The following is a 22984-nucleotide window of genomic DNA, read 5'->3' as shown; positions in this document are numbered from 1 at the left end:
TAAAACATTCCCTGATCATCAGAGCATGAGTCTTTTAAAAGTCACTTCTAGAATTTTGCATTCCGTTATAACGTGGAGATTATATAAGACTCGCGAAAAACTGGCTCAGAAAAACTATGTCGCATTTCATTTAAAATACGGATCTATAGATTAGTTTAGCACACGGGCAAGGTCATAGAAATCAATATTCTAATTGGAGATTTTCCCACATGATATTTGATAGGCCACACGATATAACACCTTCCTTAGTTATTAAAAAGCTTTTTATGGATTTTTGACGCATAAAAATTAACGTAAAGTTGACCCAAACAACGAGGATTTCTTTTTCATTATAAAAAGGTTAAAAAGACGTAAAAAGTTCTATAATCTGTATGACACCATAGCGTATCAGTTAAAAAATGAATATACACCTAATAAAAAACACTGGTGCTATAATTTTATTTTTATCAAGAGAATTAATCTTACTTGGATATTTGGTTTTAATAGTTTGTAACGAATACGGTAGACACTTGAAATCATGAAATCCAAATCATGTGGTGACAAACCACCTAAACGGCAGTTTGTGGCAACTAATGCAAATAAGCCGAGGCCATAGAGTTGTAGTTTAGGGTTCTAAGGTACAGACAAAAGCAAAAAAGGATTTCAATGGAAATAACAATTCAATCTGCAAAGAAAAGTTTTAGAGAAATTTGTAGCGAAATAAATTGCCATTTTTATGAGCTTATTAAGAAAAAAAGCTAGACAAATCTTGCTGTTTTCACTAAGGCGTGACTCAGCTGCTCAATGGAGTACAGGTTTTAAAACAAAAGAAAGGGATATATGCTAGCTGATCGACATAAACTTCGTAAATTTGGGTTTACAAATTGTCAGCCATTTACTCGAATTTCTCGCATCATTAAAACTGGATGTATGCAGAGAAAAGCTCCTTATTTTCAGAATAAATTTTCGTATGACATGTTAAATGACAACACACGTTCTGTAGTCTAAAAAGCAAGTCTACGAAAAACGCGCTACCTTTCTTCAGGACACATATCCCACATAAAAGTACACTAGTTAAGATATTACCGTTATTGCTACTATCATATTTCACACCGTAATAAGATTTATCAAACTCCAATCCTGGCTATCATCACACAAAAATACTTTTGCAGTGAATACCATGAGTGAGACTCAGATTAAATGACTCACTAGTCCATAAACAGACATCTTTATGCTAAATCATTTGGAAAACTTTTCGTTCTAGCTCTTCTCCAAGCAATGTAGTAATGAACGTCGAGGAATTTACTGAATAACAGATTTCGGCACATTTATACATAAATATAAAATAACCTATGATTCAACAAACCTCAACTGTAGGTGCTACCTTGACGTGGTGATCGAGCTTGCCTACCGTAATGACCCAACTGAGCTATATTGGTGGCAATATCTATTCCTGTAGGTTTTACCATGCCAGGCAGGTAGAATGGAGAACGGTAAGGCTAAGAGCAGTAACTCAAGGTCTGAGAGTGAAGACGTACTACTGACTGTACTTAGTTGTGACAGCAGTAAGGTGTTTCCCTCGGACAACCAGCATCTGCAACGACGCTGACTTCTCACAAGGAAGGAAGAGGTTAGAAAAGATCGACCCTAGAAATGTCACGCCTCACCTTACCTCACGGGTTTCCGTCTCCGGCGAAAACCCATTTGAAGAACAGAGGTACCACGTCAAAAGCCTCCCACAAAAAGGCCGTGTGTTACCGGCTTTAAGCAGTTGTCCCTTAATCTCTGCGTTCACGCTCCCAGGTCGTTAGGACCAACAATAATCCAACTTTCCTTTCAGGTTCCTCAAGAAATACTCTTTCATGGTGTGGGAAGCCGGGAAGTGACTTCAGCCCTCATAATCGTAACAACACATGAGACCAAGCTGGTCAAAATCATATCCTTCCTACACCTCCTTATAACTTTTATCTCCACAACTAATCCTTCTTACTTCCCTTTATCACCTCGCACCGCCAATGCAAACGACCCCAGTACGCGGAACGTTATTCCCGGTCTCCTGAAACCACGCTCTGAATTACATATAGGAGCTTTTAACTTCCGAATACTGTGCGAAATAGGACAACAGGCTTCTTTAGCTAGAACATTAGAATCCCGCGCCATCGATACGTGCTGCGTCTCCAACACGCGCATACAGGATCCGAGCAGCGTCATACATTTGACCTCAACATATCAAAATAAAGAACCAACGCGATTCACACTTCGTGTATCTGGAAGCCCGGATGCTGCTTTCCTTGGCCTCACTGGTGTAAGTATAGCATTGAGTCCTAGGGCAGAACTTCCTCTTTTAGACTGGATCCCAGTAGACAGTCGTCTATGAGCTGTCCGACTAAACGGAACAGTAAGGACTTGGAAAGATAGGGACACTCGTCGTTGCCTATTTGTCGTCTCTGCCTGTCGTCTCTCCCACTGACTGCAGCTCAAATGATGTGAAAGATGAGTTTTACAGGAAGCTTTCCGACCTTCCCCTAAAAGCTAGGTGCTCTGATGTAGTAATAGTGGCTAGTGACTTTGATGCTCAAGTAGGTAAACTAAGCGAAAGGGAAAGGCACCTCGGTGGATTTTATGGTGTGGTGGCTCAAAGAACAGATAATGGCGACCGTTTGTTGCAGCTATGCTTAGGTAACCGCCTGTTTCTTGCAAATACTAACATCTTTTGACATGGCAACCCCCGAATTCGTCCCAGCGTTGGACCAACTAGATCAGGTCTCTATCAGCTACCGATGGAGGGGTTCGATAGAAGACTGTCGCTTGTTGTAGAGCACATCCTTAGATTCAGATCATGCTCTAAAGCGAGCACGTATGTGTTTGCGTCTTAATGGACATAGGAAAGACGCTGAAAGTAAGCCTCTTAGGGTTCTACTTAATGATAGGCAAGGCAATTCAGAAGATTGGATTGATGGGCAGAACACATTACGGATCAGTACGACTGGCCTTCATTCGCACTTCGGTTCCCCACGATCTGCAGTCGACCTGAATGGCCAGTTGAGGTAAGTCCTCCAACTCTTTACGAGGTTGAAAAAGCTATAGGAAATCTTAAGCGAGGGAGAGCAACAGGCCCTCACAGCTTTAACCCTGAAATTTCTAAGGGTGGCGGTCCAGTAGTAGCAGTGAGATTGACTGAGGTCTTAGGTAGAATGTGGGAACTGGATGTAATTCCATCTGATTGGTCCCAATCACTGATTGTGCAAGTCTATAAGAAAGGACAAAAGTCCTCTTGTGACAATCAAAAAGGAATCAGTTTGACTAATATAGTGTCTGAAATATTAGATTCAATAATACTTGGACGCCTAACCAAAGCTCGTGAAGAGCAGACTAGAGAAAACCAGGCTGGCTTTCGTCCTGGACGTGGTTGTATAGACCAGTTTATGACGAACTGTCATCAGAATTGATTGCCTCAAGTGCTGTTTGTCAGGGCTGTCCACCCACTGCATTCTTGTTTAACTTTATCGTGGACGTGCTTTTAGAAATAACACTTTCATCATCCAAATTTAGAGGGGTTGAACTTCTATCAGGAGACTCACTTGTCCACTTAGAATATGCCGATGACGTAGTTCTATTTGGTGAAGACGCTGACAAAATGCAGATTCTTCTGACCACAATAAGCAACAATGCAAGCATGTTCGGTATCCCGTTCTCCACTTCGAAATACGAAATGTTACTTCACGATTGGGTTGCATCGACACCTGAACTAATGTTAGGAAGTGAAGTAGTTGAGCGTGTTGACAGCTTCACTTATCTTGGGAGTCTTATCAACCCTTGTGGTCTGGTGCTTGACGAAATCTCAACACGGATAGAGAAGGCTCAACTAGCTTTCGCCAAATTGTACCATTTATGGCGTAGGCGAGATATCCGTCTAGCAACCAAAGGACAGGTTTACTGTGCAGCAGTTCGTTCTGTCATACTTTATGGCAGTGAAACATGGCTGACAAGAGTAGAGGATATACTTAGGCAGCTAGTATCCGATCATAGGTATCTTCGACGCATTGCTCGTATATCCTGGGACCACCGGGTAAGTAATGCAGTCGTTAGGAAGCGGGTACTAGGTAAGGATGGCAAATCGATTGATGAAGTAGTGAAACTTCATCAGTTGAGATGGCTGAGACACGTGTTACGTATACCCAACCACCGGCTACCCCGATATGTTTTATGGTGTAGAAGTAGGTTGGAAGAAAGCTAGGGGTGGCCAGACCAAAACATGGCATAAATCCATGAAGTCATTGACAAGTGGACGGAGCCATGTTGGTAGGTGTAGACTACCTGGTTAGGATTCGCGAGATGATAACAACCGATGATTAGAGACTTTGAATGACATGGCTCAAAATCGTTTGCAATGGCGAATGTGCATCCACCCTTTGTGTTCTCCCAAATTATAATCTTCTGAATTCTTCATACCCCTTTCTTTTTTCTCTTTCCAAATTTATTTCACTGGATTATACTCCTTGAATAACATCTTCAAACCCTAATCTTTTGGATTACTGCTTATACTCTTACTGCCTCTACCACTATGGGATTTGAATGGACAACTGCATTTCTGTGCTAATGTGGTATGGTAACTCGAATTGATGTATGTACGTACGAAGTTCTACGTTGTAACTGACTGACTGACTGATTCAGCTAACGGATTGAAACCATTGTCAAGTAATTCGCTGAGCTCGTAATAAGCAGAGAAAGCCAAAACGATGTGAGATTTTATTAACTTCCTACGTCGAAAAAGAGCAATACCATAAAGTGAATTAGGTATGTACACTCGTCATCACTACCATTGTGACCAATACAGCCATACACAAACTTTACGCTTTTCATGTAAGCCAGAAAAAACGACAGGTAATGAAACACGCCCTCAATAATGAATTACGACAATGTAAATAACAGTTTCCGCTTCATTTTGGTTGGTTGACAGGTGCAGGACAAAAATTGCGGACGAAAGTGGAGTTTATTCCCATTCCATCAATATCCACACGTTTATTATTACGTCAGTTCTTTGAAAAGTATACATAATAAAAGGGACATGTCTATCGCTTGAATAATAACGATTATTTTCTGGTAGACTAGTGGTCAAAGCACTGAAATTCCAGTTGTTAGGTAGCAATTTCGAATTCACTCCCCCCCCCTAAACCTACTTTGGAAAAAGAAACTGAGCAGCATGTCTAGAGCCATCAAACAAAAAGGTGCTTTAAAACTAAGAACATGCATCGGCGCTTGGTTAATGAGTTACATCATGTAAAACAATATGATGTTAATATTTCCGATCTAGGACGAAGGTCGTCTATGAACTTACGAAAAAAGTTACTAAAAAGCACTGAAAGTGCTTACTGTTAAGCGATATATACCATTTTGCGAATGAAATCTTGTTTGAGGTTGAAAGTTTATCCCTAAAACTACAGACTATTATTATTTAAACTGTATGTGACGATCGATTGATTATTTTTAAGAATATGACCTTGGTGAAGAAAAACGAAAACTTGAATCCGCACTGAGCCTTTTTAATAAATTCGAGAACAAATGTAATGACAATTATAACCAATTTCTTCAAACAGTAGTTTAGACAGTTTCATGTGCTAACTTATGACATCAGACAGTAAATTAGGACGAAAATGATTTTAAATTATAAAGTTATTGGTGAACTTACTGTCAGCCAAGGCTCTAGTCTGTTTGCGACAAGCCCTCGAATCTCAGATATACCAGCTGCCATACCAAGTGTACGTAGAAGGTTCCTTAGTTGTGCAGCATCTCCGCTAGTGACTGAAGTTGATGAAGAAGTTGATATAACGGACGATGATGTACTAGCGTTTGTAGCATTTGCTTGTAAAGTGGATGGAGTATTACCACTTCTTCGACCAAGAGCATCTCTCAACGTATTGATCACTATGACCTCTACAGCTTGGCGACAAGCTTCAAATCGAGGTAAAACATGAGAACTTATATCACACCCAAATATAGTCTAGAAATACAAAGGATTTAAAGTGAAATTCAAAATACCGAACTCATCTAATCAGAAAGAGTATATCAAATTAGAAAAAGTTAACATTATTGGAAACCATAGTTATTTGTAGAGAATAACCGCGTACGTTCAAAGAAAGAAATATCTTGTGAAGAATACAGTGCTGACTAACCATCGTATTCAGTGTATACACAACAACATTACTGAACATGACTAAAACGCTAAGTGACTAATCATTGGCCATAATACTAATTTTATCCTGACCACTATTTGCAGATAACGATCGAACGAACGGGGAATATTTTAATGAACCGATTTCACAAACTAGTTTAGTTTTCTTAAGCAATGCTACCTCTATACTAGCAAAAAACTACCATTATCTTGAAATGCTGACAAGCAGCTTAGAGACCACGTCTATGGATAAGAGTACGAATTACAACTTACATACATAATCTATTGTTTTCATTCAAAATTTTCTTATTAATACCATCGTTTAACACTGACCAAAAGAAATCCACTTAGTGTTTGATGAAATAAAACGGTTTAAACTACTAGGACCTTTTAAAATATTACATCTTGTTAGTAGTGAAATAAAATGGACTCGTATTATTCTGCACAGATTACTGTTTTAGATTACCTCCAAGTTCATAGAAAGAATCAAGTGCATAAAGTCCTGATAGATTCATTATTTTGATATTCTTTTACAAAAAGGATTACTGAACCAAGATCTCAACAAGTTACAGAAACGTAGAATAAATGACCAGGATTTTTTGACTGATTTACTACACAACAAATGCTTTTTTTTGTATTCCGAAGTTTACACTGCATACAAAGACAACATGTAATTTCATGGACAATTTAAATTATTAGATCACTTAGTTCAACAACTACGGACTGAACACTAAACGAATATGCAGCACACTTTGGTTACAATAAATGACACTGGCGATGTATGAATAAAATACTACCACCATAGCCCCTGGTGTCAGTAAAAATAAATTAATGCGAACAGCAAGCTTCCATGTAACTATTGTAGTGAGAGACGACTCAGGTGGGGGAAAACCAACTTATTGTTTTATGCCAAAACAAACAGTAGCTTTATAAAATATGAAAACCATACATTAAATACATCATTTGCATATCTTCATTTAGTTGTCCTTTACATACTCCATCATTCTTTCAATACTGCTGTGATCCCGACTGCTCTTCGCCTTCCTTTCTCTTCTCTTTATTCCAGCCTCCTGGTAAGCATTCTACTCCCAATTCCTGATACATACTACTTATGTCTGTCCGAATAAGTAGTGCACACTATAATACTACAGTAGTGATATAAGTGTGATGAGAATCTGAATACATTTATAAGATTATACTTCGGATGTGATACTCGACTCATATTAGACTTCGTTCAAATTAAGACGTTCAATTAGCAATTTCATATTTCATGAGAGAACCTGACTCCTTTTAGAGTATCTGAATTGTAAATACTGAGCCGATAGCCGAATTGTCGCTCACGGTGAGTGATTACAGTATTAAATTTTCTATTGCAAAATAAGAAGTGGTCTTAAATAATGAACTGTGTTATTACGTCCTTAATTCATGATAGGATTGATCAACTCTGACGTTATAGCAAAAGGATCTGAGAGTTACCATGGGTCCTGTTTTGTTTTATAAAATGGTGAGTGACTGAAACTTCAAAAGGGGTAGCCTGAATACTTTCGGCGATCACGCTTGTTAGGGAAGGTAGACCTTTTACAGAGACACTCAGTAAAATGACTTGCTCAAAAGTAATGTTTGGTTGTGTAAACCTCATGCAACGTCCAATATAAACAGTTCTACGTGTTCTATTCTAAATAATGAACTTAATTGGTTACCGAAGCAACGGTTTACGATCCCACTTTATTTAAAGTGCCCGAAGATTAGCTTATCAAAAAACAAACGAGTAGATAATCTACTTACCACGAAAACAGAATAGACTAATCATTTAAAAAACGTAAATGAAAATTTACTCTGGTAACTGAAGTTGACTGGCTTTTTAATACATTTGAAACGGCTTCACTTATTTCATCTCTCTCATACTGAGTGGAACCAAGTACTAAAGGATCTGATCCCAAATATGGTTGGATGCCTGTTAGACCTAACACATTAAACACTGCATTCACTGATGGCGTACTTGTTGAGCAGTTGGCACTGCCACCAGATTGGTTAGATCCAATTGATCCATTTTGATTTGACAATAGAATTGAAAATAAACCTCGTGGATCACCAAACGTTTTTGGAAATACGGTTTCCAAATTTAGTACAAACAACCGACATTCATCCTGATCGACCCAAACTCGGTTGGCTAGACTATCTTCTAAGTAAACCTACGGAACAAGGGATAAAACATTTGTCACAACAGAAATAGAACTACTATAATAACAATGAAAATTCCGAATTGTTAATAAGCAATCATAACTAACCTTTACTAATTTTGAAGGCCATTTTGCTTGATTGCTCAAGGCTAAATACAGTATATTTGCGATAAGAACCTAAAGTAAAGTGAAAATAACAAACCATCAGTCTTATTCGTAGTAACAAAGTTGAAAACTACTAAGAAACACCATTTGCGCATAAAGGTTGCGCGGAAGAAATGCCTTCGCAACAACGAAACAAATACTATCGTAATTTAAGAAGCCTATTTATGTTGTGTGCTGGATTAGGGATAACTGTTATATCACACAATATTTAACCGAATTACACTATGGTTTGTGATCATACAAGATTGGTTGGTAGTGAACCAACACTTGACTCAAACACCTGAGTTATCAAACAACTAGTTGGTATGGTTTGATCAAACAACTAAACGCATTAAAAATGCTGAGTTGTGAAGTAAAGTCATTTAAGTATCTGTTAACGGTATATAGATTGGATAAAAGCATTTCCCGTACATGATTGTGTTGGAGCACGCTGATTGACCATTTCGTGACTAATCAGCGTTAGTGGATACGTGGAGAAGATTCTAGAGTCTTTTAGCGTAAAGTCATACAAATGTTTTCCTTATGATGATTCCCATTTTCATTCATCAACATTTTTACTTGGAATACAATCACGTTCCTGTTCAATAGTGTTCTGATTTGAGGACCCGTCGAGTGAAGTAGAGTGTTCAAAGAATACTAAGTATTAAGAGTAGCTGAGTCATGGTAAGAGATAATAACAATATCAAGAATAATAACTGAGACATTTGACCCGATCTATGTTGAACTTTATAAGCAACAAACATATAAAAGTGAGAAGTCTACCGAGTTGTAATTTATGAAACTCTGTGGTACACATGTTTTTTTATTGGGAAACAATCGTAGATACACAACAAATTATATACTACTTGGGATAGCATAAGACACCTAACAGTAGCGCGTGGTTTCAAGTGGTAATGATTCTCAACAGCAATAACCGTCACATACACTGCATGGCGCGCAGACCAGGTATAAACAAAACGAATATTATGTAGTGAAGAACAGAGTAAACATGCATGTACTATTGTGGATAGTCTCCCAACGTATCAAATGAAGTATATAACCACTGGTTTATAACATAACACATGCTCTAATCACGAAACGTGCGTTCAAAGTACCACTAAAACAGTCAACAACCTTAAGATATCTATTCTATTTCCAATTTATGTCACGATATAGTCTTTAGAAGTGAATATGCCCTAGATAACTCAGTCAATCCTGGTTTGAAATCAAATCATATTTTCCCATACCGTTTGAATTGCAACGAGTAGTATTTCGGACCTTTTTCTCCGTTAATACTTGGCCATGAGATGTTTTCGACAATAATCTCGAAGATAACATATCAATAAATACCCTGGAGAGAACAAGATAAAGACTTAGTTTTTCCAATATGCTTAGTGTAGTTTCCTGTGAGTTTGATATAACTTTAGCACATAGAGTGATAAACTGTGCAACAGAATGTGTGTAAATTTGAGTCCTTTCAATTCATAGAACAAGCTAGTTGAGTATGATGATTGTTCGATTGTTGCGATTGCCTATACATTGGTGAGTGTGCAAAGAAGAGGAGCTAAACCTACAATTTGCCAACTTTCATCAATACTTTTATTCACAGAAGGAACAAGATACATGCTACATTTCAATTCCTCACCAAACCGGACAAATAATTGCTGAAATGTTTTTGCATAAGCACAGATAACTTGATTTCTACAAAATATGTTAGTGTTATATCTTGTGGAGAATTATGAGTGGTAACTTTGAGAACTATTTATGGACCAATGTAATATTTATATTTCCAATTGTATAATTGCTAAGTAACTTAACTATTCATATTCATGTTCCTTTTATTATGAGCTTTATTTTGACTCATAGACTATTACTGCACGATTTACCATTCCTGAGTTATACCCAGTCTATTAATTACTGTTCCCCCTATTCACAGCCACATTTTGCCAAATCTTGTATAAATGTTATTTTCTATTTTATGGTACGATGTGGTCTGTCTGTTTGGTATATAAACCCAGTATGTTTGGGAATAATGATGCATGTTGCAGAGGCTGTTATTGGTGTTCGGGACTTAACTGGCTGGGCTAGGCAGAAAGTAGGACTGATAAGTACTCAAGACTGATCATTCGGTTTTCGTGTATCATTGCTCCCGTCGATAATTCACTGCTCTCTGATAAGCGGGAATCATCACGTCATATATCAAATGGGCACACACGCACACACAATCGATATAACAGTTAGTACTCATGACAAAGATCCAAGTGAAACACTTACATGAAGTCCACGAATTCGGGCCATGATAGTTGTGATAGCAGCCGAAGGTAGGGATATTCCAAGTTCCCGTGGACTAAGAGACAAAATCAAGATAAGTTGGTCCAAAACAGTAGGCCGAATAAACACATTTGGATGATCCTGTGCTAGTACCAAGAGGCCGAGTGAAATACCGGGCAATAATCGTGAACCTAAGCCACTATGGACTGGGCGAAAATCAGAACCAGATGACAAAGAGGAGCCCAAAGTACCATGCCCAGAACTAGTTTTTAACTGATTCAATGCTGAAGATACTAGAAATTCTACCAGATTATTATCATTAGCAGACAAAGCCGCTTCCACTCGAGTAACTAATTCGGAGGGATCAACTGAAAAAGTTATATAGTGGATAAGTTAGAGAAAGAGAACAGATAGAAAATATTGCTGGAAAACTGTCGTATAAAACTTTACCTTCTATTGATTGAGTTTTAGTCTTTTTGGCAGGATTTCCATGTGAAACAGAAACCTTCTTTGATTTGCTTCCTAAAGTTTTCAAGATAAAATCATATACATAGAGAACATACCCAACGAAATAAGATCACCCGATGGAATGGCAGCTGAAGCGCAAGAAATACACTATTAGAGATTTACCCAAAGGTCCATTTAAGGACAAAACTACTATAATTAATCCAACTTACTCATATTGTGGTTTTTCTTGTTATTTCAGCAGTATAAATTAAAGTGAATTTTCATCTTTTTTAGATAGTGCCTCAAAGACAAGTATATTTTGTTCATTCTAACAATTCAATAAAACTTAACCATAAGCTAAAATTAGACTAAGCAGTAATCCTTGACCAATTAAAGAAGTCGACCAGGAATTCAGTAGTCCCTAACTATATGTGAACAGGACTAATGATATTTGCAGTTACTACACCGGAAATGATAAGAATACGAGTTAATAAAACGGCCCAACAATGTTTAGATACACATGACAATAAAAAACATCACAAATGAAAACCAAAGAGCCTTATTATACATTATGATAGCCATTTACAAAATGCAGTTAGATGTACTCGGCTTAGGGTCACAATTTGAGACTAACCAATAAGGCAGTGGAGCAACGTTAGGAGATTCAGTGAACACGAATGCCCTGATACGGTCGAGAGTGGGGAGAGTCCGCCCTCCCTCTCGAAATGATCTCATATGACCACGCGTATATAGCCTCTGCTAGGGAAGTCCTACTCACTGCCTTCTCGTGGCGGGGGTGTTATTTACGAAATTGAGAGGACGAAAAGCGAATGTCTGGCGCTTTAACCGGGTCGGTGGACACAGCGAGTCCACCTAGGGGAGTTGGAAAACCCTGATTCCGAACCAATGGTGCACATAGTCTCCAGTACCCTGAAAGAAGAAATGGCGTGTGAACCAATTGTCGGTCACCGGCGACAAGGGACTGATTCTCCTCACAATAGTCCACTGCCTTGAGGATCGGATCTTTAGGTCAAAGGCTCGCGGTGTGGCCCCTAAGAAAAGCACCTGCTTTGGCCTGGGTACCTGGGCAGTATCATAGCCCTCATATAACTGAAATGACAATTTTTTTGAGTGGCGCATATATATCTGGTGCCTTCATGTACGAATATTTGTGTTCAAGTAAATAAAAAATAGACGGATATCTCGCCGTCTGCATTGTTGACATAAGTTGGCAAAAGCCAAATGAGCTTTCTTATTCGTGAAGAGATTTCTTCACACACCCATCCATTAGGGTTGATCAAACTTCCAAGATAAGTGACGCTATCGACGTGTTGGACTACTCTACTCCTTATCCTTAATTCAGGTGCTGACGCAGGCCAGTCCTGGAGCAACAACTTGCATCTAGAGGAGGAGAAACGTATTTCAAACACCCTGGCATTGTTGCTCAATTCTACCAAAACTCTGCATTTTACCAGAGTCTTCACCAAACAAGACTTTGTCATCTGCGTATTCTAAGTCAATAAGTGCACCGCCTCCTGGTAGGAGATCAATTCCTGAAAATTCAGTCGACGAGAACGTTATTTCCAGCAATGGGTCTATTGTGAAATTAAACAGCAATGGGGATAGTGGACAGCCTTGTTTGACACCACTTGAGGTTGCAAAGTCACATGACAGCTCTGACTCGACTGGTAGTGTTCGAGTAAAGAGCCTTCACAAGGTTTATGTACTTCTGAGGTGCACGTTTTAATGACAGACACTGCCACAGAACTTCTCGGTCTACACAGTCAAATGATGCTTTCAAGTCAAGAAAAACTATCATTGTCGGACGCCGATAAGCATGCTTGCGTTCTAGAACCTGACGAATAGTGAATATATGGTCGATGCAGGCACAACCAGGTCTCAAGCCAACCTGATTTTCTCGGGTTTGCATTTCACGAGTCTTTGTTAGGCTTTCAATAATTATTGAGGCTAGTATTTTAGATGCTATATTAGTCAAACTAATCCCTCTATGGTTATTATAGGATGATTTTGATCCTTTCTTATATATTGGGACAATCAGTGATTGCGACCAGTCAGATGGAATTACGTCCAACTCGCAGATTTTAGCTAAAATATTAGTTCAACTAATCGCTAAAACTGAACCAGCTGCCCTTCTTGGTTTTAGATTAGCTATAGCTTTTTGTACTTTATTTGGAGTCGGTATAAACCTTGGATGCAATGTTCGACAGATGAGACGAGGTAACAAAGTTACAGTCAATACATTCACCTCAATTACACCTAGTAATAGACTATATAGGGTCACAGCAAATGTTATCAAACTACAGAGCGTTATGGTAGGGTCCTCTATAGGGTTCAGTAATAATATTTTCTTGATTTACATAAATGAACTTCCTCAGACAGTATCCCCTGAGACATTCATTTCTGCTGAGGCTTTAGAAAGACTTTAGAAAGACGTTTGCGATCGGCATCATAAACTAGAACTCGTGGGGAATCTGATTTAACTTCAAAGTTTGGTGAGCAACAGTGGACTTGCTTTCAACACTTTAAAGTAGCTTACTTTAGTGTAGTCCATTTGTGACACCACCAACTACATAGAAAAATTAGGCAATTTTCCGCTTATGATGTTACTAGTTGAAAAATGGGTTTTTGTCTTGGTTACTGATTATCTAAAATCGTGTGCTAAATGTAGGCAAAAAGCCGTCAGAATAAACCTAGCACTAATTACTTTAAAGCGCAACTTTTTCGTTTGACAGCGAAATTCTTCACTCGATTTTCGGGTTTTGTTCAGCCACATTTGGAGTATGATAATAAAGTGATTCCTTGACTGCTTTAAAAAAGTTAAGAATCCTCTGGATGGTACCTTAAACCAAACTATGAAATTAGTTTGCAAACAGACTTAAGCCTTAAGAGGAATGGCTTAAATCACTAGGTTTCTAGCTTCCATAAAATAGGCAACATCTGAATAACTCAAAGCATAACAAAAAACCCTATGCATCATCTAAGGGGCTTGTCTAAGTTCAGCTCCAGAACTTATTCTAGAAAGAATCAAGAGACTAGAAGTACGAAAAAGTAGATTGGAGAGTAGACGTACTTCCTACATTTTACGTATAGTCAAACCCAAAAATATGCACCCAGGTGAAGTGGTTCAAGCAAATACCATGCAGTGCGATGAGTGCAAAAGATGGTACCATGAATTTCGCACGAATCTAACGCCTGAGGCTCTTAAATAGTTCAGCAAAAATAGTTGTGTGTGGTTGTGTCAGTAGTGCTGTTTGGACGCAAACAGCTTGCTATCCGAGGCCATTGCAATCGTGAGGGCTGCAAAAAGCAGTATTAGCAAGTGTAGTCAAGACACATTAAATGGTACTCTCTCAGTCGACGTACACATTGATGTGAAGTTACCTCAAATATACTCAGGGTCGATTGACTTACACGGACCGATGGAGGAAGGACAGAATTTAAAGAGGTCTATTAGAAATAAAAGCTCAAGAAAAGAAGTTTCTTCAGTTCCCCGTCCTCTAAATGGTAGTCGGCAGGAAACGCTTAAAAAACCTGATCGTAAGACTAGTTCTGTTTCTAGTAGGAAAAACAGAAATCTGACCACCCAAGTCATCGATAATCATCTAGGATCCCTCAGTGTGTATGACGCGACTGTGATTGCTACTCCGACGGTTGACGAATGGGTACAAATCAAGAATAAGAAGCGACCTCATATTGCCAAAGTAAAGCCAGTTCCCCAAAAAGCAGCTGAGGAATTGAAGACTGATCATAGTGATAAACCAGTTGTCTTTCATAGAGTCACAAAGAGTGAGAGCTCAGAACCTACAAATCGCTTTGAGAATCACATTGGTTTGATAAAAGACCTACCTAACCATCTAATGACGCAATAAGTCGCAGGAGTCACCTTGCTAAAGGTTTGTAGACTTGAAACAGAATCAAACCAAGCTACTAAAAAAGTATCCAAGTTTGACAGCGAGATAGATTTAATTCAACAGAACAGACATAAACTAAAGAAGTCGAGTTTTTTTCCGTAAATCTTTGCCTCACACAGACAGTACAAAGATATGAGAAGCTGAGGAAGAGCAAAAGCCAAGGTTAAATACTGGAGAGAGTGGTGCCGAGGCCATTTCGGGTGCTGCATGAAGCCATTTAAATGATATTCTGATCTGTTACAAAAATGCCGAGAGCGTGCATAACAAGTGATCGGAGCTAGATGTTTATTATTTATTTATTTGAACACATAAATATTGGTACAAAGGGGCACCAAATACATATGCGCCGCACAAATCTCATTTGATTTGTGTGAGGGCTGTGACACTGCTCAGATGCCCAAACTTAAGCAGATGGTTTTCTTAAGGGGCCACACCCAGAGCCTTTGACCTAAAGGTCTAACCCACAAGGCTGTGGAGCATCGTGGGGAGATGCAGTCCCATGGTAGCCGGTGACCAACGATTGGTTCACACGCCATTTGTTCCCTCAGGATACTGGAGCCCATGTGCACCATTGGTTCGGAATCAGGGTTTTCCAACTCCCCTAGGTGGACTCGCTGTGTCCACCGACCCGGTTAAAGCGCCAGACATTCGCTTTTCGTCCTCTCAATTTCGTAAATAACACCCCCGCCACGAGAAGGCAGTGAGTAGGACTTCCCTAGCAGAGGCTATATACGCGTGGTCATATGAGATCATTTCGAGAGGGAGGGCGGACTCTCCCCACTCTCGGCCGTATCAGGGCATTTGGGGGCCAGATGTACAGATAGACTCAACTAAGCCGGATGTAATCGCCGTCACAGAAACGTGGCTGACCTAGTCCATAGACAATACGAAACTTGATTCTGAAACTTTCACATTAGTAAGAGCTGGCAGAATCCAGAAGCATAAAAGTGGAGGAAGAGCTCTAATCATTAGGAGTACTATCCCACCTACCATTATTGATAAAGTATCCCATGAAAGTGGAACTTGCGAATTTGTTAGTTTCCGCTTTGAATGCAAAGTATAAGATTGGTTTAGTCTACCGCACTCCAAACTGTGAGGTGAATGAGGCCTTGCTAAACGGTTTCGAGACATTGTCATTAAGTGATTGATGTTTAATTTTAGAAGACTTTAATCCAAAAAATCTGAGGACCGAATTGTCAGGAAATTCCTTTGAACAGGAACTAGTTGACTTGGTTATTGCATGTGTTGTAGTGCAACATGTGAAAGAAGCAACTAGGTACGACACGGGTTCCGAATCATCCTTACTAGGTCTCATATTGACCTATTATGAGGATGACGTCACAAACCTGCATTACATCCCACCCTTAGGTAAAAGTGACCATACACTCCTAGTCTTTGGTTCCTAAATAGTTGTTGATAACGAGAAGTTTGTACATAAAAATCGCTGCACCGCACATCCCTCGGATTACATGAAGGGGTACAACAAACTTTTCACCGAGGTGCGCACCCTTTTCTGTAAAAGAATATAAGGGAGATTTATGTTACTGGGTACTGACGAAACAAGATCTCTATCATGAAGCTCTAAATATTTGTACCTCGAGCCTCCGCAAGTCTAATAGGTTGTACGGAGAAAAACGTGTTAAGAAATCTATACAATACATTAAACGCTTATATTCGTATCAAAACAAAATGACTAAGGGACGAGGAAATATTACAGCATTATGAGGAGATAATAGTGCTTCACCATTGGTGGAGGACGATTATGGCAATGCTCAGGTATTCTCAAATTACTTTAGCAATGCATATAACGTACAGACACCCTCCCCTTCAGTTCATACAAACACCACCACACACACACATCCCGGATACTTTGACCGTTAAGGATCACGATTTATTCGGTCTGCTAAATTAGCTCGATGTATACAAATCCGTGGGACCCGATGAAATGTATCATAGGTTACTGAAAGAACTAGCAAATTTTGTCGCGAATCCCTTAAGCATATGTTTCACTCTATCTGTAACCCAGGGTCGATTGCCAAAAGACTGGAAAAATGCTATAGTAAGTCCTGTCTTTAAAATAGTTACGAAACATAAACCTGAGAACTACCAACCAGTTAGCCTGACCGACATATTTGTTAAAAGTTTAGAAAAAATTGTACGAAAGTTATTTAAGTAGCTCGATAGAAACCGGATTCTTTCGGAAAGGTAACATGGCTTTAGAACAGGTTAATCCTGCCTCATTAACTTATTGGTAGCCCGTGAGAGTCGGTGCGCTCTTAAAGTTCAGAAGTTACCTATATATGTAGCCTACATTGACTTCAGCAAGGCTTTTGACAAAGATTCTAACAACCGACTGTTATATAAGTTACGTCAGGCTTGGAGGCAATTTATTAGTGTGGATAAAAGACTTCCTAGTTGGGCGTCAAAAAAGTTGTATAGGTGGGAAACTGCTTAGCGGAGTGCCTCAAGGTACAGTTTTGGGGCTAGTGTTATTCATCCTGCATGTAAATGACCTTCTTAGTCTCCTATTATCATTGATTTTGTCATATGCTGATGATGTCAAGATATGGCGAGCAACAAAAAGATGACAGTTTAGAGCTTCAAAATGACCTGCAGAAATTATCTGAGTAGTCTAAATTTGGCAGTTGCCGATAAATGCTTCCAAGTGCATTATGATGTATATTGGTCGCCAAGGAACAGGTACATACACGGTGAATAATATTGAGCTACTGTCGTTCAGACACACAATGACTTGGGAGTCAGCGTTATTCAAGACTTAAAAACTACTGCATACTGACGTTCGATAGACGCCAAAGGTTTCAGAACCCTCCGGTCAATATGTAGAGTATTTAGCCATGCCGATGCCAAAAGCTTTTTGACTTCATATGCAGTATTCGTTCGTCCTAAACTCGAGTACTGCATACAGGCGGCTAGCCCCTGTCTAAAAAAGACAGTAAGTTGTTGGGAAAGGTTCAAAGAACCGCGAATAAGCTGATTCTCGGGACATCACAGCTCCTATATGATGCTCGACTGGTCAAACTAAACCTATTTCTGTTGTCATATCGAAGAAGCAGAATCGACTTCATGAGTTTTAAAATTACTAAGTAATAAATTTGCATATGATATGACCTCATTTTTCTTGTCTTCCAAAACAGAACTCACGAGGACAATAAAAGTGTTCATAAATCCAGAACAAATTACTTGTCTACTGACTATCGAATTTCCCATCGAATCATCAATTAGAATTCATTACCTCGACACGTGATTGAAGCTCTAGTGGAGACCACGATTACCAGAACTTACACAGGCCACCTGTCCTATCTAAACTGAAGTCGGGTTTAGAGCACTATATCACACTAATTTGACTGTTTCTGTTTTGACCCTATACCCAGATGCTTAACTGATGGAACTGATGATATGTTGCTACTAGAAACGAACGCTTATTGGGCGAAAGCTTCTCTCATTTCGTCCCCTGACATCAAAAACAATTTTCGTTGCCTGTTTGGACATGGTTTGGCTGATACTTATAATAGTAAACTAGGAAAAAACTACGAATGAAGTGGTCAGACAATACAACCAACTATAACACTAATATAGAACAGCTTTGATCAGAGTATGACTTTCTATATAGTCACATAGGAAATACTTAATATTAATTGTACTTGGTATTTCTTCAGGTGCATAGACAAATTAGGATTTGAGAGAATAAACCTTATTCCTCAGGGAGAATTTATGAATTATGAAGGTAATTAAGTACAGAAATTACCCCTTTTGTGTTCTCTCATAGCAAAACGAGTGAAGGAGGATGGCACGAATTTTAAGGCCGCCCGCCGTTTCGTTTTAGCGGCCTTGAACAGCCCGACAAGAGGCGGTCATTCCGTATATCAGTTGTTGAGGCTCTGTTGAGTGTCCGTTGGATTGCATGAATATCATGTTTTCTCATATTTAAGTCTTGGATGAGTAAGCATTCTCGAAATTTGCCGCGATTCTTTATCAATGACCCTGAACAACTAACTCGTGGAGGATATTCTGTATTTGAAGTTGGAAGTGTGCGTTACAAGTCACTATTTGGTGTTTACGTGGACTTCAAGTGTTGTCGTGACATTTTCGGAGTCGTCAGAAACAAAGCATCACGCTGCTTTGCTCACTAAAACTTAATTTCTACACTCAAAACACATGCCATAACTTTTTTCATGGTAAATCACTGAACTAAATGATGGGATGATAGCCTTGTCCATGAAAAGATTTCTTGACAAATGACAACTTCTAATTTTTTATGTGTGTAAATCTATTGCTTTTCAAAATTTTCAAAAGGTTTTGTTTGATGCGAATCACTTTTGACAATCTAAATTATCATCAACTTACTCTACGAGACACGACTTCACCAATGTTCAGACACTCAGAGTAATGATGAGATTGACGGAAAACTTTGCCTTGGGTGTAAATAATTATGTCCTTTCCTGTGTGTAGCGGCAACAAGCCCACGAACTTACTGATAGTCATCGAACTGCGAAGCAAATGCTTGTTAATTGACAGAGTTGTATTTAAGTGAGTTTTGACTACAGTCAAATGCATATAATTCGTTTGAACGGTACCCAGGTTTAACTAGACCCAAAAATCCACGGCCTACCTAGAATTTCCGTTATGTTGTACGCAGACTGGTAATGAGGACACAATAAACGATGAGTTTGTAGTGACCTACTTTTCTCGACGAGAACGCGGTCGATATAATGGAAACAATTATTATTATAACCAATTGTATCGGCGATTGTTTTACTGTACTCGTTGTTGTTTGACTGTATAAAAATCACTTTTCGTTCCATTGTCGATCTTAATCGTTTGAACTTTCTTGCGCTCTACCTTTCTGCCTGTACTCGTTGGCATGTCTCCGTATTGTTTCGATACCGCGAGATCGCCAATAAATATTCCTTATCTGGACCAATTACAGCCTTCTGGTTTTTGAACTGCCGAATGACCCAAGTCGTTTTCTGGTGCGTAGTCTTATTGTAGTGGTGATTATAGTCAATCGAGACTTGACGCCATCTACAAGTTCATGACTGAGAATCTGTGATGGCTATTTGTTACGTCTGGCCGGTTGAACGCTATATTCGCTTCCCTAAGCTAGTTCCGTAACCCCCGAGCTAGAACTACACACCGACTTGAAGACCAGAGAAAAGGCACAAAGTGTGAGGGAAGCACTTTACTACAGGGTTCCTTCATGTACAGAAAATATAGGGATTTTATAGTAATTTAAGAGACCTTGAGTTTTATTGAAAGTTCTAGAATACTGCTAAACATAGTAGCAGTGTATTAATCAGCCAATCAGGATCTCCACATGTGACTTTTCCATTTTCGTTATTTTAGTAACATAACTTCTAATTAATCGCTGATTGGTTGAAATGCTCCTTGATGACTCCTGAGCTTGTCATGTCGCTTGCGAGAAAAATACAGGGTCATCCCAACACTATTACTATAAACACATGCGCACCAATGTAGCCAAAGTTTGATATTCATATACACTTTTGTTCACTGTGAATTCCGTTTGCGAAGTTCCGATTCAGTTTACCAAAAATTTGTATTTTATAATAAATACGCAGTCCACAAATTCTTGTCACTTCAAACAGACGTGGAATCGATAATTAAGTGTATTTGTTATCGATGATGCTCTTTTTAACATTATTAGGACTCAACTACATAAACGATCGTTTTGGTCAAGTTAGATGGACGAAAAAAAGAGTATGGTTCGAAGTGCTAAAATCGAAGTCACTAATTGTTAGCACGAACGTATCCCAGCGTTAACAATTATTTGAAATAAAAGCAAGCCATTTTTAAGACAAAGTTAATTTCACGTCCTAACGTTTAGTTCATCTAAATGTATTGTAGTCATTTTCATGCCTGATCAAGAGTTACTATGGAATGATACCCAACACCAATTGAACTTACATCTGGAGAACTTGATACATTGAGAAAATTACATATATGGTCTCACAATTAACTGAAATGTCGTAGGCTTATCATCACTTACGAAATGGCTCCTTGTGTTTGACCGCGTTCTCAGATTAACTCCACGCTACATGACATACCAAACACTGGGCATCTTTGTAAGTCATTTTTAAAATGCAACACCATTTTAGAAACGTCTAGGAATCTCCTAAGAGTCGCATGAATTTTACTTCCAACTTAGGACACTAATGAAATATTCGAAGTACACCCTTTAGGTGTATTGTATGCACTTACAGTGTCTAGGTAATGTAGATGACGTCGAGTCGCGATTGACTATGATTGCCACTACGGGAAAATTACGTGCCAGGTATCGACTTGGATCCTTCGGTAGGCCAAAATCCAGAAGGATGTTAATGGTTGCAATATGGTATATTAGTCGGTGATCTCGTGGTACCGAAAGAATAACAAGACGTGCCAAATATTACAGGCGGAACTGTGGAGCGTAAGCGAGTTCGTGCAAGGTCAGAGGCAACGGAAGGAAAAGTGTTTTTGGTACAGTTAAACAAACAACGATTTTCTAGAAAAATCAAACGGTCGTATTGGTAGACAAGTGTGATTTTCACTGAAATCTCCTGAAATGCCTAGGTCACTGACTAATTATTGATCCGTTATTTCCTAATAACAACCACCCTCACCTGTAGGTACATTTTGCGAGCTCTTAAACACAAGACATAAATATCAATATGTTACATGAGGCACGTCGGTTTATAGCCAAGATCGAATTGTTATAAATGCGAAAGGCAGTTCTCTAATAAGATACTCAATTAGGTTGACATGTTATATGACACACTGGTTAGATAAACAAACGACAAATTATTATACATCAGATAAATAATGTAAGACTCTAATGTTCAATATGAAGAATGAAAAGCCCTTTGGAGGTCACGTTGCGACAAGCAAATCAGGGTCGAGAATGAACGTTAATAAAGTCCATCAAATTTGATGCATTAATGCATGCTTCCTGGTAGTGCCACCAAATCGCAGAAGTATTCAGGATGGCTCAGGACAAAGTTACACATTCCGCATATCTTATCGGTGTTATATAATGACGGTATAGATGAAGTGATAGGAAAACGGAATTGCGAGAAGCAGAATAGACAGTATTCATGACCAATAAAGTTTAGACACTCGTGATGGAATAATTAAAGCATGACTACTTAAACACATTCTATTTCATTAGATCAATTTCTAAGAAAAGACAAAATGTTCCATTTAGCATAGCTCAATTACGTATCCACAATGAACAAGTCCAACCACCGTACTGAGGCAGGAACTCTACAGCTGAGCATAATCATCCACTGCAAAGTTTATTCACCAAATATCTGAGATAACGAGTCAACCATTTGAAAATAAATGTCTCCGACAAGCAAATATTCACTACAAGCAAACATGGATAGTGGCTAGCAGTGGAATCCAGGACGCACGTTTCGTCCCATTTGGGACTCTTCAGCTGGATGGACCTGCATCTAAGAGTTGATGTTCACTCTGGGACTCAAACCCAGTACCCTTCGCCTCAAACGCCATCGCGTTATCCACTCTGCTGACGAGTCCCAAATAGGGAAAAACGCGAGTCCTGGGTTCCACTGCAAGCCACTATCCATCTTTGCTTACAATTTCCGTGAATTAAGGCTATATCAAGGCTATACGCGCAGTATGCACATATGCCAATTTAAGACTGACTAGTTGCAGTCCTAACACATCGATGGGAATATTCAAACAAGCAATACTAAGGGAAAATAAATATTCATTACGTTTCGTAAGAGATCAACTCATCAGGGCTAATGAGACTATTAAGATAAATAGATACATTGACGGAAATTGTCCAGACGAATTGAGGTGCGTCATTTTTATAGTCG

The 22984-nt window shown here is 39.0% G+C and overlaps 2 protein-coding genes across 2 annotated transcripts in view; one reads left to right on the top strand and one right to left on the bottom strand.

The window, feature by feature from the left end:
* Smp_210070 (host cell factor-related) overlaps positions 1-18910 on the bottom strand; it is a gene marked incomplete at both ends in the record, with an annotated part of 58471 nt that extends 39561 nt beyond the window's left edge. The window contains 8 exons of the mRNA XM_018799254.1: positions 466-612; positions 5669-5980; positions 7987-8343; positions 8440-8508; positions 10750-11114; positions 11197-11268; positions 11310-11342; positions 18892-18910. Of these exons, the coding sequence (XP_018651061.1) occupies positions 466-612; positions 5669-5980; positions 7987-8343; positions 8440-8508; positions 10750-11114; positions 11197-11268; positions 11310-11342; positions 18892-18910 (1374 nt within the window). The remainder of the gene's footprint in view (positions 1-465; positions 613-5668; positions 5981-7986; positions 8344-8439; positions 8509-10749; positions 11115-11196; positions 11269-11309; positions 11343-18891) is intronic.
* Positions 1-22984, top strand: part of Smp_127510 (putative myosin XV) — a gene marked incomplete at both ends in the record, with an annotated part of 195567 nt that overhangs the window by 169580 nt on the left and 3003 nt on the right. The window lies entirely within an intron of this gene.

The sequence above is a fragment of the Schistosoma mansoni genome, chromosome 3 (genome assembly GCF_000237925.1).
Source record: "Schistosoma mansoni strain Puerto Rico chromosome 3, complete genome".
Lineage (NCBI taxonomy): Eukaryota > Metazoa > Platyhelminthes > Trematoda > Strigeidida > Schistosomatidae > Schistosoma > Schistosoma mansoni.
The sequence above is the reverse complement of the archived record's forward strand: the minus strand, read 5'-3'. Positions and strand labels throughout refer to the sequence as shown.